The following is a 13,837-nucleotide window of genomic DNA, read 5'->3' as shown; positions in this document are numbered from 1 at the left end:
CATACCGCTTTTAGAATTCCGGTTCCAGTATAAAATCGTTTCTCAAAGCTCAATCGTTTTCTCAAAAAAAGCCTAATCAAATTTCAGAAACAAAAATTTCAATTAAAACAAACTTATATACAAAAATTAATTATTTTATCCAATTATGACTTCCGGTTCTCGAATTACATGATGATGAATTTTTAAAATTCAAACCGATATAGAAGATGACAATCCCGAAAAGCTTCAAAGTTGAACTCAAAACTGTTGTAATTTATTCGTCATATGGCCATACGAATCGGTTTGGGTTATGCTGGTTCCTGAATACCGGCTCTGGAAGTACCTTAAATTACCGTAAACTCTAGAGTGAAACTTACATATCATGGCATGTTTAATCGATTATCACACTTCTAGATTCAAATTCGATCCGATTTGCAGTTTCGACATTACAGAGTAATGAGTGATTAAAATTTCAAATTGTCGCTTAAAACGAGGGTCATTAAAATAATGTCATGAAAACTTAAACACCGAAGAATATTCATGCAAAAAACACATGCGGATTGATAAAAATAGGTATCATCTCACTGCTAGGTGGATTAAACACGTTTTTAAAAAAACATCTATTTTCATTTTACCATTGTGTTTTTCAAATACATTTTTTCACAGTGACGAGTCATTAAATTGAGAACCAGTGACTGTCTAATTTTGACCCAAGAAAAAAAAAAGATATTTATAAGATGCAACCGGTGCTATGTGCGCAAAAAATGAAAACCAATATTTACCGGAATGCCTTCAAGTATATTGAAACATCTACCGAGTCCGCCGTGAATTACCCCCAAATGCTAAGCGTTGGCCACAAGTGAATATAGAGATATGAAATTATCCTATGCTATATATTGGTTATTGCTGATGTTTACCGTAATATTTCGTCAAAAAAATTACCAAACAGAGAAATGTTATCTCAATGCGTGTATTTCAAACCGATGATTATTATATAAATGCAAACAAATGATTGAAGTGATTTTTACATGGCTTCATGTCGCTATGTGATGTGAATTTAGTACATATTTTTGAAGAAAAATCATTTCAAATTCAACTGCATCTCGAGCTGTTATTTTTTTGCTGTGATGTTCTAAGTGCACCATAAAATCCTATAAATTTACCGAACTTACAACTAATTACCCTCATAGCGCACTGCAAAGAATAAATACACCTAGTCGCACATTCGTATTCCTATTAAGCGGGAAATCACGATCATCCTTGGCATTCTCCGGTATCGATTACACGATCATTCATCCTCGGGAGGGTGCAGACAGCGACACATTTGCCCCTGCTGCTGCACTATTCCACATCAACAAACACCGCTGTCCAGCCGGATGCGAACGATCCCCCGCTGAAAGGTGTTGAAGTCACTGGCATTGTTCATCCGTAGAACAAACAATTTCTCCGCAGCCAGTGGATGCCACGAGCCGAAAGTGCAAACCGAGTTGATCTAGCGGAAGTATAAAAATTGTTAGCCTTGCTGTAAAATTATCTGAAATGGTCAGCTTTTTATTGGTACTGACCTCTGAGTCGTAGTAGTGGCAGAGGCCATTCATGCGACTGCTCGGGATGTACTCGATCATATCGACGAACCGACAAGCTGGCATCAGCAAACCTAGACCTGGGAGAGAAATTTCTTTCTTTCTGATTAGTCACCAATTATGTGAGTCATAACCTACCAATGAATCCGGAAGTGGGAGGATTGCGCATAATTTTGATGTCGGTTTTATCCTGCAGGGCGGTCCAAGCTCGCCAAATACTGCGAGGGTCCACCAGATGAAAATTAGATCCTGAGTACTTTTCATGGTACTTTTTGAAGTTTTCGAAAAGATTGAAATCCGGTTTCTTGATCCTAGAAATAAATAATATTACCGTTTTTTCTCTATGAGTGACACAAAATCGCAACCATACCAATCCTTTAGACTTTGATTAAACTTTCCAGGATCCCAAGCCGCAATCGAAATGTTTCGAAACAGTTTGGCCGTTAGTAGTTTGAACTCGGGTTTTGACACCACCTGTGAGTTGACCACTCGTACCGTGGTTTTCGATCCCACATCCATTTCGTACTTTCTCGTCGGTGCATTATTAAATCTCATGACGATATCGTGCTGATCTATGAACGTACCCAGCTTCGACCCTTTCAACGAGCCAGCACTGGCAATCACGGCGCAGCTGGCATTCCTCTGACTGAACAACGGTCCCACCGGTATGTAGCTGCCGATTTCATTCCAATCAAACGGTGAATCTCTCCAAGATACGGTTCGTACCGAGGCTCGCCGTAATCGGCAAACGTCTAACTCATCGCTTTTCACCCGCTGATATCGTACCTGATAGTAGTCATTTTCCTCAAACGATTCTTTGAGTACCCTACGAAATTCGGATATCACTTTCGACTTGAAAATTCTAGTTTTATTGATACAATCGGTTGAGCTTGGCTCATCACATGCATATTTAACTGGGTCAAAGGCAACATTCGCGGTTTTCGAAACACTAAAGTGTGGTCTGGTGCGAGGAGCATCCTGTTCATTGGTTTTGACTGAGGGCTTCTCTGAACCTGCCTTCAGCAGGCGTTCGCTGGAGTTGTATTTGACGTAAAACACACTGCGTTTATCCTTCCGAGCATGTTCTGTGGGTAAGAATTAAAATCAACGGCACAACGCACTGTTGCAGAGCAACGTTTGCGTAATACTTACTAGCAGAATGATGCGATGATGCGACTAAACTGAAAGCTACCGCCACCAGTAGCATTAAGTAGCACGCATCATTGAGTTTGTTGCGCGACATCGTTGCGTGCGACATCTTGGTTTGTGGCGCGGATAAATACTACGCCATGATGGAAGATGGTATCGTCACACGAAAGCTTAGTTACACTCTAAAATAAACCAAAACAAGTTGATTAATCTGAAAATTTTATTCAATATATAAGAGTTGACTGAAGAACTCAATATTATGAATGTATTTCAATTTGGCTGAGGTTGGTTTCTGCCAACCAATATTTGTACAATACGGAGTACGCCTACAGTATTTACAAAATACAAAATAAACTTAATCCGAATCAGTCTCAGAAAAATCGTCAATAATGAATGTAACGGCAAAATATAACGCACTTCCACATAGACTGAACGAGATATTTAATTAGTGTAGTATTCTGGGTTTACAAGCTGTCAGAAGTAAATAATTTTTTCATCAATTTTTGTTTGTTGGTTTCGTTGTGGATCCCATGAAAGGAAATGTTTTCCACTGGGATTCCGCTTTATTTTAGTAATGATTAATTGCCCATCAGAAAGATACAATCAAAAAAAAAAAAGGCCGGTTCTAAAACTTTTACGAAAGCGTTAAGTTTATCGAATCAATAGCTCCTAATTCGATTTAGATGAAACTTAGTACACGTGTTCAGCATAGAAAACCATTTGGTTTGCACAGTCGGAAAGACCAATATGACGCAAATTTTAGAAATAGCGAATGTACTTTTGTACGCTTTTTTTAAATCCCTGCGATGTAAAACTCGTAAAAATTGTATTTTACCGCAATATTTTTATTCTACCAATGGAGAACCAAGATTTGATTAGTGTCTGTTTTGAAAACGAAGAAGTTAAAACTAAAATTCTTTAAAGTTATTTGAAAGACTGTTGTTGATGAAAAATATCTAATTAAACACCAGAAAATATCATTAAAGGTTTATCCTATGTTTGTGCTTAGGGCACATCATCGTATTTACTTTTATTTTAGTTTCGTCTTAAGCTCGTCAGTGTATAACACATTGTGGTGAACTGTTATGCCACCAAGCTGTTCAACGGGTTGGTGGTTCAATGCGTAGGGCGCTTACAAGCAAGTTGTCGTATGTTCGAGCCCCGACCCGGAAGGATGCATTGATTCTGTACGCTATGAGTTGGCTGTTAAGTCTGTTGAAACAGGAAGGCCAAATTCCTGGAATGTAAGGCCAAGACTTTGCTTTAGTTCATCATAAACTGCAGTTTTAGTTTTAGTTCATCGGTAGATGCAAAGTTAATAACACTTTTTGATCAGAAATTTGTGATTAAATCGTGAACAGTGTGAGATAGCCATGAATAACGCAAAATATTAGTTTTCAAAAACAATGAAGAAACTCGAAACGCTTGCTTGCGTTTTTCGCACTAGGTCGACGGTTTTGAGATAGTCTCAGTTCCGACGTTCAACTGAACGAATGGCAAACCATGGTCGAAAATCGATCATTTCTACTTGTGCTTTAGATGGGACTGGAAGTTGTGGTGAGAATACTCAACCAACTGCAGTAAAAATATACCTTCTGAGAAATTGAAAGCCTCATCTGGATTGGATTAGGAACTGAATTCTAAAACTGCATTTTAAAACTGAATTCAGAAACTTAGTTCTGGTCTACCTGATTTCTGAACTTAAGGTGAAATGTAGCGTCATAAAATGCGCGCAAAATTTTATCCGCTTCAGTTGAACGAACCGTCGCACAAAGCATACCAAGAAAAACGGACACATAGAAACAAAAACTTTCTTCAATGATTGAGCACAGTGGGCTTACCTCTCGTTATATTGGCTTGTAAAAAAGACTGGACGTAATGGATTTTTGAATCCTTCACACTTAGAATATATGCTAATTCAATCGTTATTGTTAGTGATTACTCTTACACTAGTGCTTTAAATCATGAGTAATTATGAATGACTAACATGAGGCTATATGTATATGTATTGACCAACTTGCCATGTATATGCCTGAGTTTAATAGCAAGCATGGATTTCTCTTCAAAAGAACGATTGAAGACAAGAGAACATTCAAGTATTTTCGATATCTTTGCCAGTAGTTCACCAGGCCCTTCCCGCCGATGAGATAGAATTTACGTAAAAGTATTTACTTGACTCGCATGAGTTCATCTTACCATGCAGTTAAAATTATTTAGTGAATCTTTTCTCAAACACATATTTGGGGCACTAAATTAAATATAAAGTTATTTCGTAGTTCATTATTATTCAATCGATTTTGAAAAGAAAATCAAGCGTTGATTCATTGTATTCATAATAATTGAAAAACCAATGAATTCCAATAAGTTTTCCATGCTGACTGGCCCGAAGCTGACTCTCAATTTTTATCACATTGTTTGTATCACAGGTTAATTAACGATAATACTTGGCTTGTATTCATTTCATTCAGTAGCTTGTCATTGATAAAGTTATAGTTTTGCTATAAAAATTGCTTCAATCTGAAATAATACCTGTTATACGATATTACACAGCTTTATTGCCTCAGAAACATCAATGCATTGAAACAGAATTTGACATTATTAGCATTATAAATGACAGTTGCTTAGAAAATAGACGACTTCTTACAATACCCATTTTATTGTATTCAAATCGTTTTTATTTCAACACAAAACCCAATGCTGCATAAATTCGCGTCATAATTTTATATGTAATGTTTGCTCACAATATAATGCCACCGTGCCCACCGTGCATTTCTCACACCACCTCAATACGAAACAGCAGCGCGCAAGCAATGAAAAAATAAGGAAAAGTTTATGTAAACTTTTTCAAATTTCGGTTGTTTTAGCTAATATTTTATAATTTTGAGTTGCATTTTCAGATTCTTTGTGAAATTCTGCTACAAACACTACTTTTCAGTTCTAAAATCATCCCCATGGAACGGAACGGTAACCATTTGTACATTTCAAAAACCAATTACGGCTCGGCAAAGCAAAATTTCAAAATTCTAAGAATACTTAGTTATGATAAATTTGATTTCGAAAACTTAAGTGTTTTTGGTTTTTCGAAAATCGGTCTAGTTTTTGAATAATTGATCAAAAACGCGATTTTCGCATTCCGCTACATTTCACCTTAATTTAAGATATAGAATCTAATTTCAGAATTTAGTTCAAGAATACAGGTACAAAAATTAAAACTATGACTCTGGGACTGAATCCTAATTATAAAATCAGGAACTACATTTTTGGAGCGGATTTGGGAACTGAGATTAGTGTTTAAATTAAGGTTCGGAATTCGTATCCAGAATTTAGATAGAGGAATTCAATTTCAGAATTCTGAAACAAAATTCAAAAAAATAAATTCTAGTTTTTAATTCTGAAACAAAATTTAACAACTGAACTCCGAACCAGAATTTCTGAACTGATTTCCGAACCTCTATCTAATTCCTGAATTCAGGTTCAGAATTCAAAATCTGCATACTAGAGTTGAATTCGAAACTTGCGTTCAGGAGTTAGATTTTGGAATTGAATTCAGCTTTCTGTTCTAACATTAAATTCGGAAGCTATATTTTGAAAATAGGTTCAGTTGCAAAATTATGGAACTAAATTGATGAACTGAGTTCTTGAGAGCTGAATTCCGTAACTGAACTTTGCAACTTAATTGGGAGCCAGTGCCATGTTTCGAATTTATTACTTTATCCCAGTTCCTGAATGCTCAAAATTTAGGTTCGTTGGTAGATAAATAGGTGGTGGCAAAAAGTGCTTTACAGTTGTAAATATCAGATAAATTTCTCGAAGCGGTTCTTTTTAGAATCAGTAAAATATTAAAATCATTTACGTTTCGCATTCAGCTCATCAGTGCATTAGCAGATTATGTTGATCTACTAATGCTACCTCGCGGACCAACATAATCCGCTAAGAAGACGTAAAGTCATTGCTATTTGCAACGCACTTATTTTACACTAAAAGTGCTCTGTCTATTCTGACGTGCCGAAAGTAACGAAACCAATTGACGGCAATGCTGGCCGCCAACAGATAGTAGTCATTTGGGGGTTTGGAACCTCTTGGGTTACGGTTTGTGCTAAAGTGCACATAACTAGCTTAAATCATTTACATTTCGCATTCAGCTCATCAGTGCATTAGCAGATTATGTTGATCTACTAATGCCATTTTTACGTTTCGTCTTTGACTCATCAGTGCAGAGCAGTTCAAATAGAACTGCTTAGTGCTAAACTCGGCAGTTCAATTGCAACCGCTAAGAAGACGTAAAGTTTCTGCTATTTAAAGAACACTTTTTGTTTTGCAACGCAGCAATGTCTTTTCTGACGTGCCGAACGAAAACGTGTTTTCGACTATTTCTGGCCGATGTAGGTTTGGTCATTTATACGTGTCGTCTTTGACCCATCAGTGCAGAGTTATTGAACAAAAAAAATTTTTTTTCCAGTGTATATTATTTTTTAGAGTGCCCTATTGATTCCCTACAACTTCTTTCTTAACGTCATTTTTGTACAATTAACGGTTTCCGAGTTACTATGATTTGAAAAAGGCAATTTTTGTGAAATGTAAAAATACATACGCCCTACGCGTCTATTTTCAGAGAAAACTAAATTGAAATGTTTTGCATAATAAAAAGCATCATTCGAATAGAATACCGTTCAGATGCTTTTCTAGACCCCAACGTTTTTGTTTGATTTTTTAAAGTTTTGGTGATTGTTTAAATTAAAAACTTCGTCGGTTTACATAAAAATTCGCCATTTTGTAGCTGAAAAACCTCACCAAAGTAACAACAAACGAAAACCTTGGGGTCTAGTATTTTACATATATTTATTTATTTATTGAATTTTTCCTGAGACTTTAAGTACCTAACTATCAGTACTATAACTAATTATCTATACCTTATTTCAATATATTTAATTACTTTGTGTGTGATAAACAATGTACTTTTGTCTAGCTTTTAATCCTAGGTTATAACTGCTCATATAATTTTGTGACCCTTAAAAATTTGAACAAATTTTCATTTTTTTGCAAGTCATTGTCTAAATTAGTAAAGTCTATTTTGAATGCTTCTCTTTGTTCTGAATATCTATTACAGTTATTTAGAATGTGGGATATGATAAGATTTGTATCACAATCCTCGCATTGCGGAGGAAAAGACCTATCAAAGAGATTTCTGTGAGAGGTAGCCCACTCATGAGTATCCATTTTTATACTACGTAACTTATTATCCGTCGTATTTTGCCAACTTGTATTCCAAGACCTGATTGCTGCTGATTTTGCTAGCGACTTCCATTCATATACATGTAGTCCAATGGTCAAAATATTCATGTTCACAACGTTTTTCGCCATTGCATCTGCCATCTCATTTCCTGTGATTTTCATATGTCCCGGTATCCAGAGGAACTGAATTATTTTGTTTTGGTTCTCTGATATTCTCATATTGTCCTGGATTTTTTGAATGACCGGATTATCATTGTATATATTCGCAATCGATTTCAATGCACTCAGGGAATCAGAAGCTATTATGTATTAGAATATCGTAGTATCATTTTTTGTAATATATTCTATTGCATTATGAATTGCTTTCAATTCGGCTGTATATACTGACGATTCATTGTCAAGACGTTCTTTATACTGGCAGTTTGAACTGTATACCCCACAACCCGTAGTTGTGTTAGTTTTTGAGCCATCGGTGTAAAGAAAGTAATAATCGTGATATTTTTCACATGCTCTGCGGAATTCTGTCTGAAACTGGGAAACCGGAGTGCTCGTCTTGTTCCATTTTGCTAATGAGAAGTCTATTTCATATCCAGCTCGCTTCCATGGAGCAATTTCATGAAATCCGCGAGGCATAACAACCCCGAGTGCTAGTTCATATTTTTCAACAATTTCTTTGACCCTTATATAGAATGGGTGGGCTAGTCGTGGTCGACCTTTATAGCGCTGTTCTTCTCCAGAATGGTGAATTATTCTATAGAGTGGATGATTTGGTATAGATTTTATTCTAATTCCGTATGTCATCATTAGCAGGTCTCGTCTAAGTGGTAGAGCGAGCATGCCAGAGTCCGATAATAGACTGATTACAGGACTAGTCCTAAATGCACCAGTAGCAAGGCGAATTCCAAGGTGATGGATTGAGTCCAACTGTTTTAATATGGTTTTGCATGCTGAAGAATATACTATTGCCCCGTATTCTTATCTTGGTAGTACTAATGATTTGTGTAGTGTAAGTAAAGTCTGGCGATCCGAGCCCCAACTCGTGTTGGCGAGGGTTCGAATGATTTTCATACTTCCAAGAGTTCTTGCTTTCGTTTGCTTTATGTGTATATTTCATGTCAAGCGTTTGTCAAAAACTAAGCCTAGAAACTGGTATGAATCCACAACAAGTAACTTCTCTCCATTTAAATATAATTCAGGTTCAGTTGTACAGGAACTTTGACGACAGAAGTGTATTATTTTCGTTTTGGTGGGTGAGAATCGAAAGCCTGTCAATTTACTCCAGCGGTAAAGATTATCCAGTAGAGATTGCAAATTACTTTGGATTTCCCTAAGTGATCTACCTTTTAAAAATGCTACTAGGTCGTCGGCAAATATTAGTTTTCGTATGTTAGGTGGAACGAAATTCTTAAGCGAATTGATGGCAACTAGGAATAGAGTTACACTCAAGATTGCTCCTTGAGGAATTCCATTTTCTTGTTGGTATATCGATGAGTATGTATTTCCAAGGCAAACTCGAAATATTCTTTCACTAAGAAAATTCTGTATGAATCGTAACATATTTCCTCTTAGTCCGTAGTCAGATAACGTTTTGATAATGAGGTGTTTCCAGGTCGTGTCATATGCTTTTTCGATGTCGAATAAGATACAGACCAGGTGTTGTTTATTGGCGAACGCTTCTTGTATAGCTGACTCCAAGTTAACAAGATTGTCAATAGTGTTTCTATATTTTCTAAAACCTGACTGGTCTGGATCCAGTAGCTGGTTTGACTCAAGATACCATACTAGTCGTCGATTTACCATTTTTTCCATTACTTTGCAGAGACAACATGTTAAAGAGATTGGGCGGTAATTAAGTGGATTCAAAGGACTTTTGTTGGGTTTTCGAATAGCTATGGTGATAGCTTCTTTCCATTGTTTCGGAAACAATCTTTTCAACCAAAGTTCATTGTATAGCCCTAACAAATAGTATAACCCATCGTGTGGTAAGTTTTCTATCATGTCATAATGAATATCATCGGGACCTGTGGATCCACCCTTGCAACTTTTTATCGCATGCTGTAACTCTCGCATTGTGAATATTTCATTTAAATCATCTGATCCCCCTATTTCATATAAAATAGGGAAATTTCGTTCCTCTGTCATTTTGTATTCCAGAAATTCCAGTGAGTAGTTTTATGAGCTACACACCGAGGAGAATGTTTGGCCGAAAGTTTCAACAATCTTGTCGTGTTCTGTAATTAGATTGTCATCTACCTGCAGAGCAGTTACAATTTGGGGCTTCGTTTTACCGCTAATTCTATGTATTTTATTCCAGACTTCTCGAGTGGGTGTAGAAAGATTGAGAGTAGGGACAAACGATGTCCAAGATTCTTTTTGGGCTTTGCGAATAGTTTTCCGAGCGTTTGCTTTTGAAATTTTGAATGCAGTGTCATTTTCAGGTGTCATACTTCTGGAAAATTTCCAGTTATGATTTTTAACTTTCTCTATGAGTTTCCCTCTAGTATTGTCTGTTAGACTTCCCCATAAAATATTATGAGCATTGCAGTCAGTTGTTATTATATACGGCTTGGATAGTTGATCTAGTAGTTGTTCGATTTCGGTATCGGTTACGATTTTGTTTGGTGGTAAATAGAGGTCATATTTATTGGAACACATACACTCACGGCGAGAGCTTGAAGTTCTGTGTTCAAGTTGATTTCCTTAGAGTAATAATCATCACGTATAGCAATAGCTACGCCTCCCGATGCTCTCAGATGGAATTGGTCAAGTTTGTAGTATAGTTTGAAATTTTTTAAAGTTGGTTGTTTTGCATGGTTCAAATGTGTCTCTTGCATGGCTATGATATATGGGTCGTATTTACTTATCAAGAGTTGATAAGCTCATTATTTTTGATCACCATGATGAAAGCTTCAGAATAGTCGTTAAACTAAATAGTTGTGACACTGTACGTGATTTATGCAAACAAAATATTTGTTATGCAGTCAATTGTAAGAATTGTTTTTAAATAACTTTTGATTCAGTTTTTAAGTAAATGACCATTTTCTCGTAGTATTTTAAAGCATGTTCTAAAATTGACCAGACAACGTAGCGTCAGACATCGACAAATTTTGACTATAAACGATAGACTTTAGTAAGTTTTTACATTGTATTGTTTGTTCAACGCTCTATGTTTTTGTCAATTTAACACAATAAATTTTCCAGTTTTCCTTGAAAAAGGCCTACATCAAAGGCCGAAACGTCGGACAGTAAACAACATTCGTTTGTATTATAAGACTGAGACAGCCGTTTTACAGTTTTCCACGATTATCACCCCAGTCGAAATCAAGTATAATTCATTAAAGTTATTGTAGAAACCATTAGAATTCCATTGAATTATTGTACTATGCATTTTGAATTGAAATTTTCAATCAAGAGACTTGCTTTACGTTAGTTGAATTAAAGGTCTGAGTCAGGTCCTTGAAGTAACATTGATGTCTTCAAAGCCTGTGAGACAATACTAAGACTAGTTTCTTTTACTTTTACTGATTCTAGGTTTATGTTATGTTTTGTCTGTTTCGGTGACATTTCCTGATTATTTTTATTCAGTGGTGTTAGTAGTGTACCTTGGGCTCCTTCATCTGTAATCATAGGCTGCTGTGTTGGTGATAATGCAGAGCGTGATCTTTCTCTATCACGTTTCGTCGGTGCATTTCCGGGAGAACTAATACAATGCGAGTCTTTTATGCTAGTATTTTGCGGTGTTTGTGTTGATGGGTACTTTGACAACTGGGATCTTCTTTCGGTAGTTGTATCCAAATGCGAATTAACAGTGTTGATAGTAGTAGGAGTAGTATTTGTCTGGTTCCGGATCGTGTTTTCATTGTTTTGGTGTGTTTCAGTCGTACCTGCGTCATTCGATACAACTTTGGCGAAGCTTTTGGTTAGCCTCGGCGATTTTGGGTCCGGCGCTTGTAATCGTCGCTTCTTTATGGCTTCACGTAAAGAAATCCTCTCAGTTATGCGAATTTTCATGGCGACACTTTTTCCATTGTTTTACCTTCATCTGTCCTGGCCAGTACCAGATAGCGTGGTCCATTGTTTCCTTCTAATCTGCTTTCTTTTGCAAACGTATTTTCATGTAGCGTGTTTCTTGTAGCTCCACGTTTTTTCGATTTCGAAGTTACCTTCTTATTGTTTCCGGGATCATTATCCGTCAAAGTACAAAAACGAGATCCGAACGGTCGTGGCGACCCTCCGCCACCAGAGTCAGAGTCCATTGCTCCTTCTCCCTTCACGTCTGAATACAATAGTACGAACCAACGATATAGATTTGATATATAACTCGACTTGAACTAAAGAGCTCCAATAAAGATGTTTCTCGTTTGAAAGCTAAAGCCGAACTGTATTTTACGTATAGAAAGTGTGTGCAAAATTAAAAAAAAAATCGGTGAAGTATTTATAGAATCACGATCGGCACAGACTGTGTCTATAAAATCGAAGAAAACAATTTATTGTTCTAGGGTCTAGGGTCTAACATTTTCAAAACATTGTATTTTTTCTTTTGAATTTTGTTATGATGAAACATTGTAAGAATGTTTAGTCAAGATTGTAGGTAAGCAAAACTTGAAAGTTATAATCATTTACTGACTAATTTTAAGCGATTCACCGTTTATAGCACCGTTGAAAAAATTTAATTTGAAGATTCAATTTTCATTATTTATGTTACACCGGAAACATAAGTTTTATTCTGACATATTAAATTGGAAGACCTTTCATATGCATCTAGGTTTGGAAAGGCCGGATCTGCTACACTTACACAGACTTAGACACAAGTTTGAAAGTTGTTCTTTACCGTAATGGCATAGTTTATCCTTTCCTCCGACAAAATTTTAAAAAACTTTCTACTTCTGATTCCAGTTATTGCTTTTCGCTTCACATGTTTTTTTTTTAATCACTAAATGTTCATCAGAATTTATACAAACGTTGAAGAGTCATTATGGATGGAAAGCTAAAGATTCCATCCGTAGCGTTCAAAAACCCGGAACTTTCTGTAAAAGTTAAAACTGTCCATTCTAGTGCTTCATTAATATAGGAACTTGGTGTTATTGTAGTACCTAAATCATGTGCATGATTTTATAACTATTTATTGCTGCTTACAGAAATGTCACTTGGTCCTCTTCGGTACAACACAGACCAAATATAGCAGCGTCAAAAGAAACGAAAAACCATAACAACCACGTTGAATTTGTTCGCTAAAAATTTTCCATAATAAATCATGCATATCAAAATATTCACTTCACTCCAAATTCTAATTGAAAAAACTTGAAGATGGAAATGTCAAACGAACAATATTATTTGATTTTTGATCACTAAATCACAACAAAGCACAAATCACTAAGTTAGTACCTGTTATCGAGCGGATCAGAATCGTGCAGTTGCTCCTCGTGGGTAGGCACAAACTAACAGTGTTTTCATTGACCGAGGTTCTGTGATCCTGCAAATCGTTCGAACTTGAAAAAACCCTCACCAAACTGCAGCTGGTGTCGAAGAAAAAAAATTACGATCGATGCTATTCTGGCTTCGGTTGCCATGGTACTCACGAGATGAAAGGCACACGGGACAAAGCATATCTGCTCGGCTGATAACGAAATCTCCCACTTGGCGGAGCAAACAACTGGATATCAACACAAGCTCGGCAACCGTCGGAAGCGCCTGCGTCGTTGATTTCTACCGCTGATGCGATGAATCGTATCGAACCATTGCCTGAATGGTGGTTGAATTTGGCGGCTTCATCAAAAAAAAATTTCTCCAATGTGAGGCAATTGACAGAAGACCACGAGGTATCCCGAAGTTGCTTTCAACATAGTTAAAAATTTCTGCTTTGCTGGATTAGCGATGCTATGAGATTATATTTC

General features: G+C 36.5%; 1 protein-coding gene across 4 annotated transcripts; it reads right to left on the bottom strand.

Moving 5' to 3' along the window:
• Nucleotides 1–933: 933 nt before the first annotated feature.
• On the bottom strand, nucleotides 934–13,615 carry LOC131436354 (beta-galactoside alpha-2,6-sialyltransferase 2). Of its 4 annotated transcripts, none has more exons than XM_058605028.1 (7): nucleotides 13,523–13,615; nucleotides 13,329–13,459; nucleotides 2,715–2,893; nucleotides 1,933–2,647; nucleotides 1,701–1,873; nucleotides 1,545–1,642; nucleotides 934–1,471 (listed from the first exon to the last, which is right to left on the bottom strand). In XM_058605028.1, the coding sequence occupies exons 3-7, from the start codon at nucleotides 2,818–2,820 to the stop codon at nucleotides 1,331–1,333; spliced, it is 1,233 nt and encodes a 410-aa protein (XP_058461011.1). In that variant the 5' UTR covers nucleotides 2,821–2,893; nucleotides 13,329–13,459; nucleotides 13,523–13,615; the 3' UTR covers nucleotides 934–1,330. The 4 variants fall into 4 exon arrangements, with proteins under 4 accessions (XP_058461011.1, XP_058461012.1, XP_058461010.1 ...); XM_058605029.1 differs by lacking the exon at nucleotides 13,523–13,615 and adding an exon at nucleotides 12,775–12,985 and having other exon boundaries at nucleotides 2,715–2,844; nucleotides 13,329–13,506; XM_058605027.1 differs by lacking the exon at nucleotides 13,523–13,615 and having other exon boundaries at nucleotides 13,329–13,506.
• Nucleotides 13,616–13,837: the final 222 nt, after the last annotated feature.

Source organism: Malaya genurostris, chromosome 3 (assembly GCF_030247185.1).
Source record: "Malaya genurostris strain Urasoe2022 chromosome 3, Malgen_1.1, whole genome shotgun sequence".
Classification (NCBI taxonomy): domain Eukaryota; kingdom Metazoa; phylum Arthropoda; class Insecta; order Diptera; family Culicidae; genus Malaya; species Malaya genurostris.
The sequence above is the reverse complement of the archived record's forward strand: the minus strand, read 5'-3'. Positions and strand labels throughout refer to the sequence as shown.

What these genes read in the sequence shown, in the direction of transcription:
- LOC131436354 (XM_058605028.1), bottom strand. Translation starts at nt 2,820, where the DNA reads ATGTCGCACGCAACGATGTCGCGCAACAAACTCAATGATGCGTGCTAC. An exon ending in ATCATCGCATCATTCTGCTA is followed by an intron (nt 2,648 to 2,714) that starts GTAAGTATTACG and finishes TCTTACCCACAG; the next exon opens with AACATGCTCGGAAGGATAAA. An exon ending in TCCCACTTCCGGATTCATTG is followed by an intron (nt 1,643 to 1,700) that starts GTAGGTTATGAC and finishes TTTCTCTCCCAG; the next exon opens with GTCTAGGTTTGCTGATGCCA.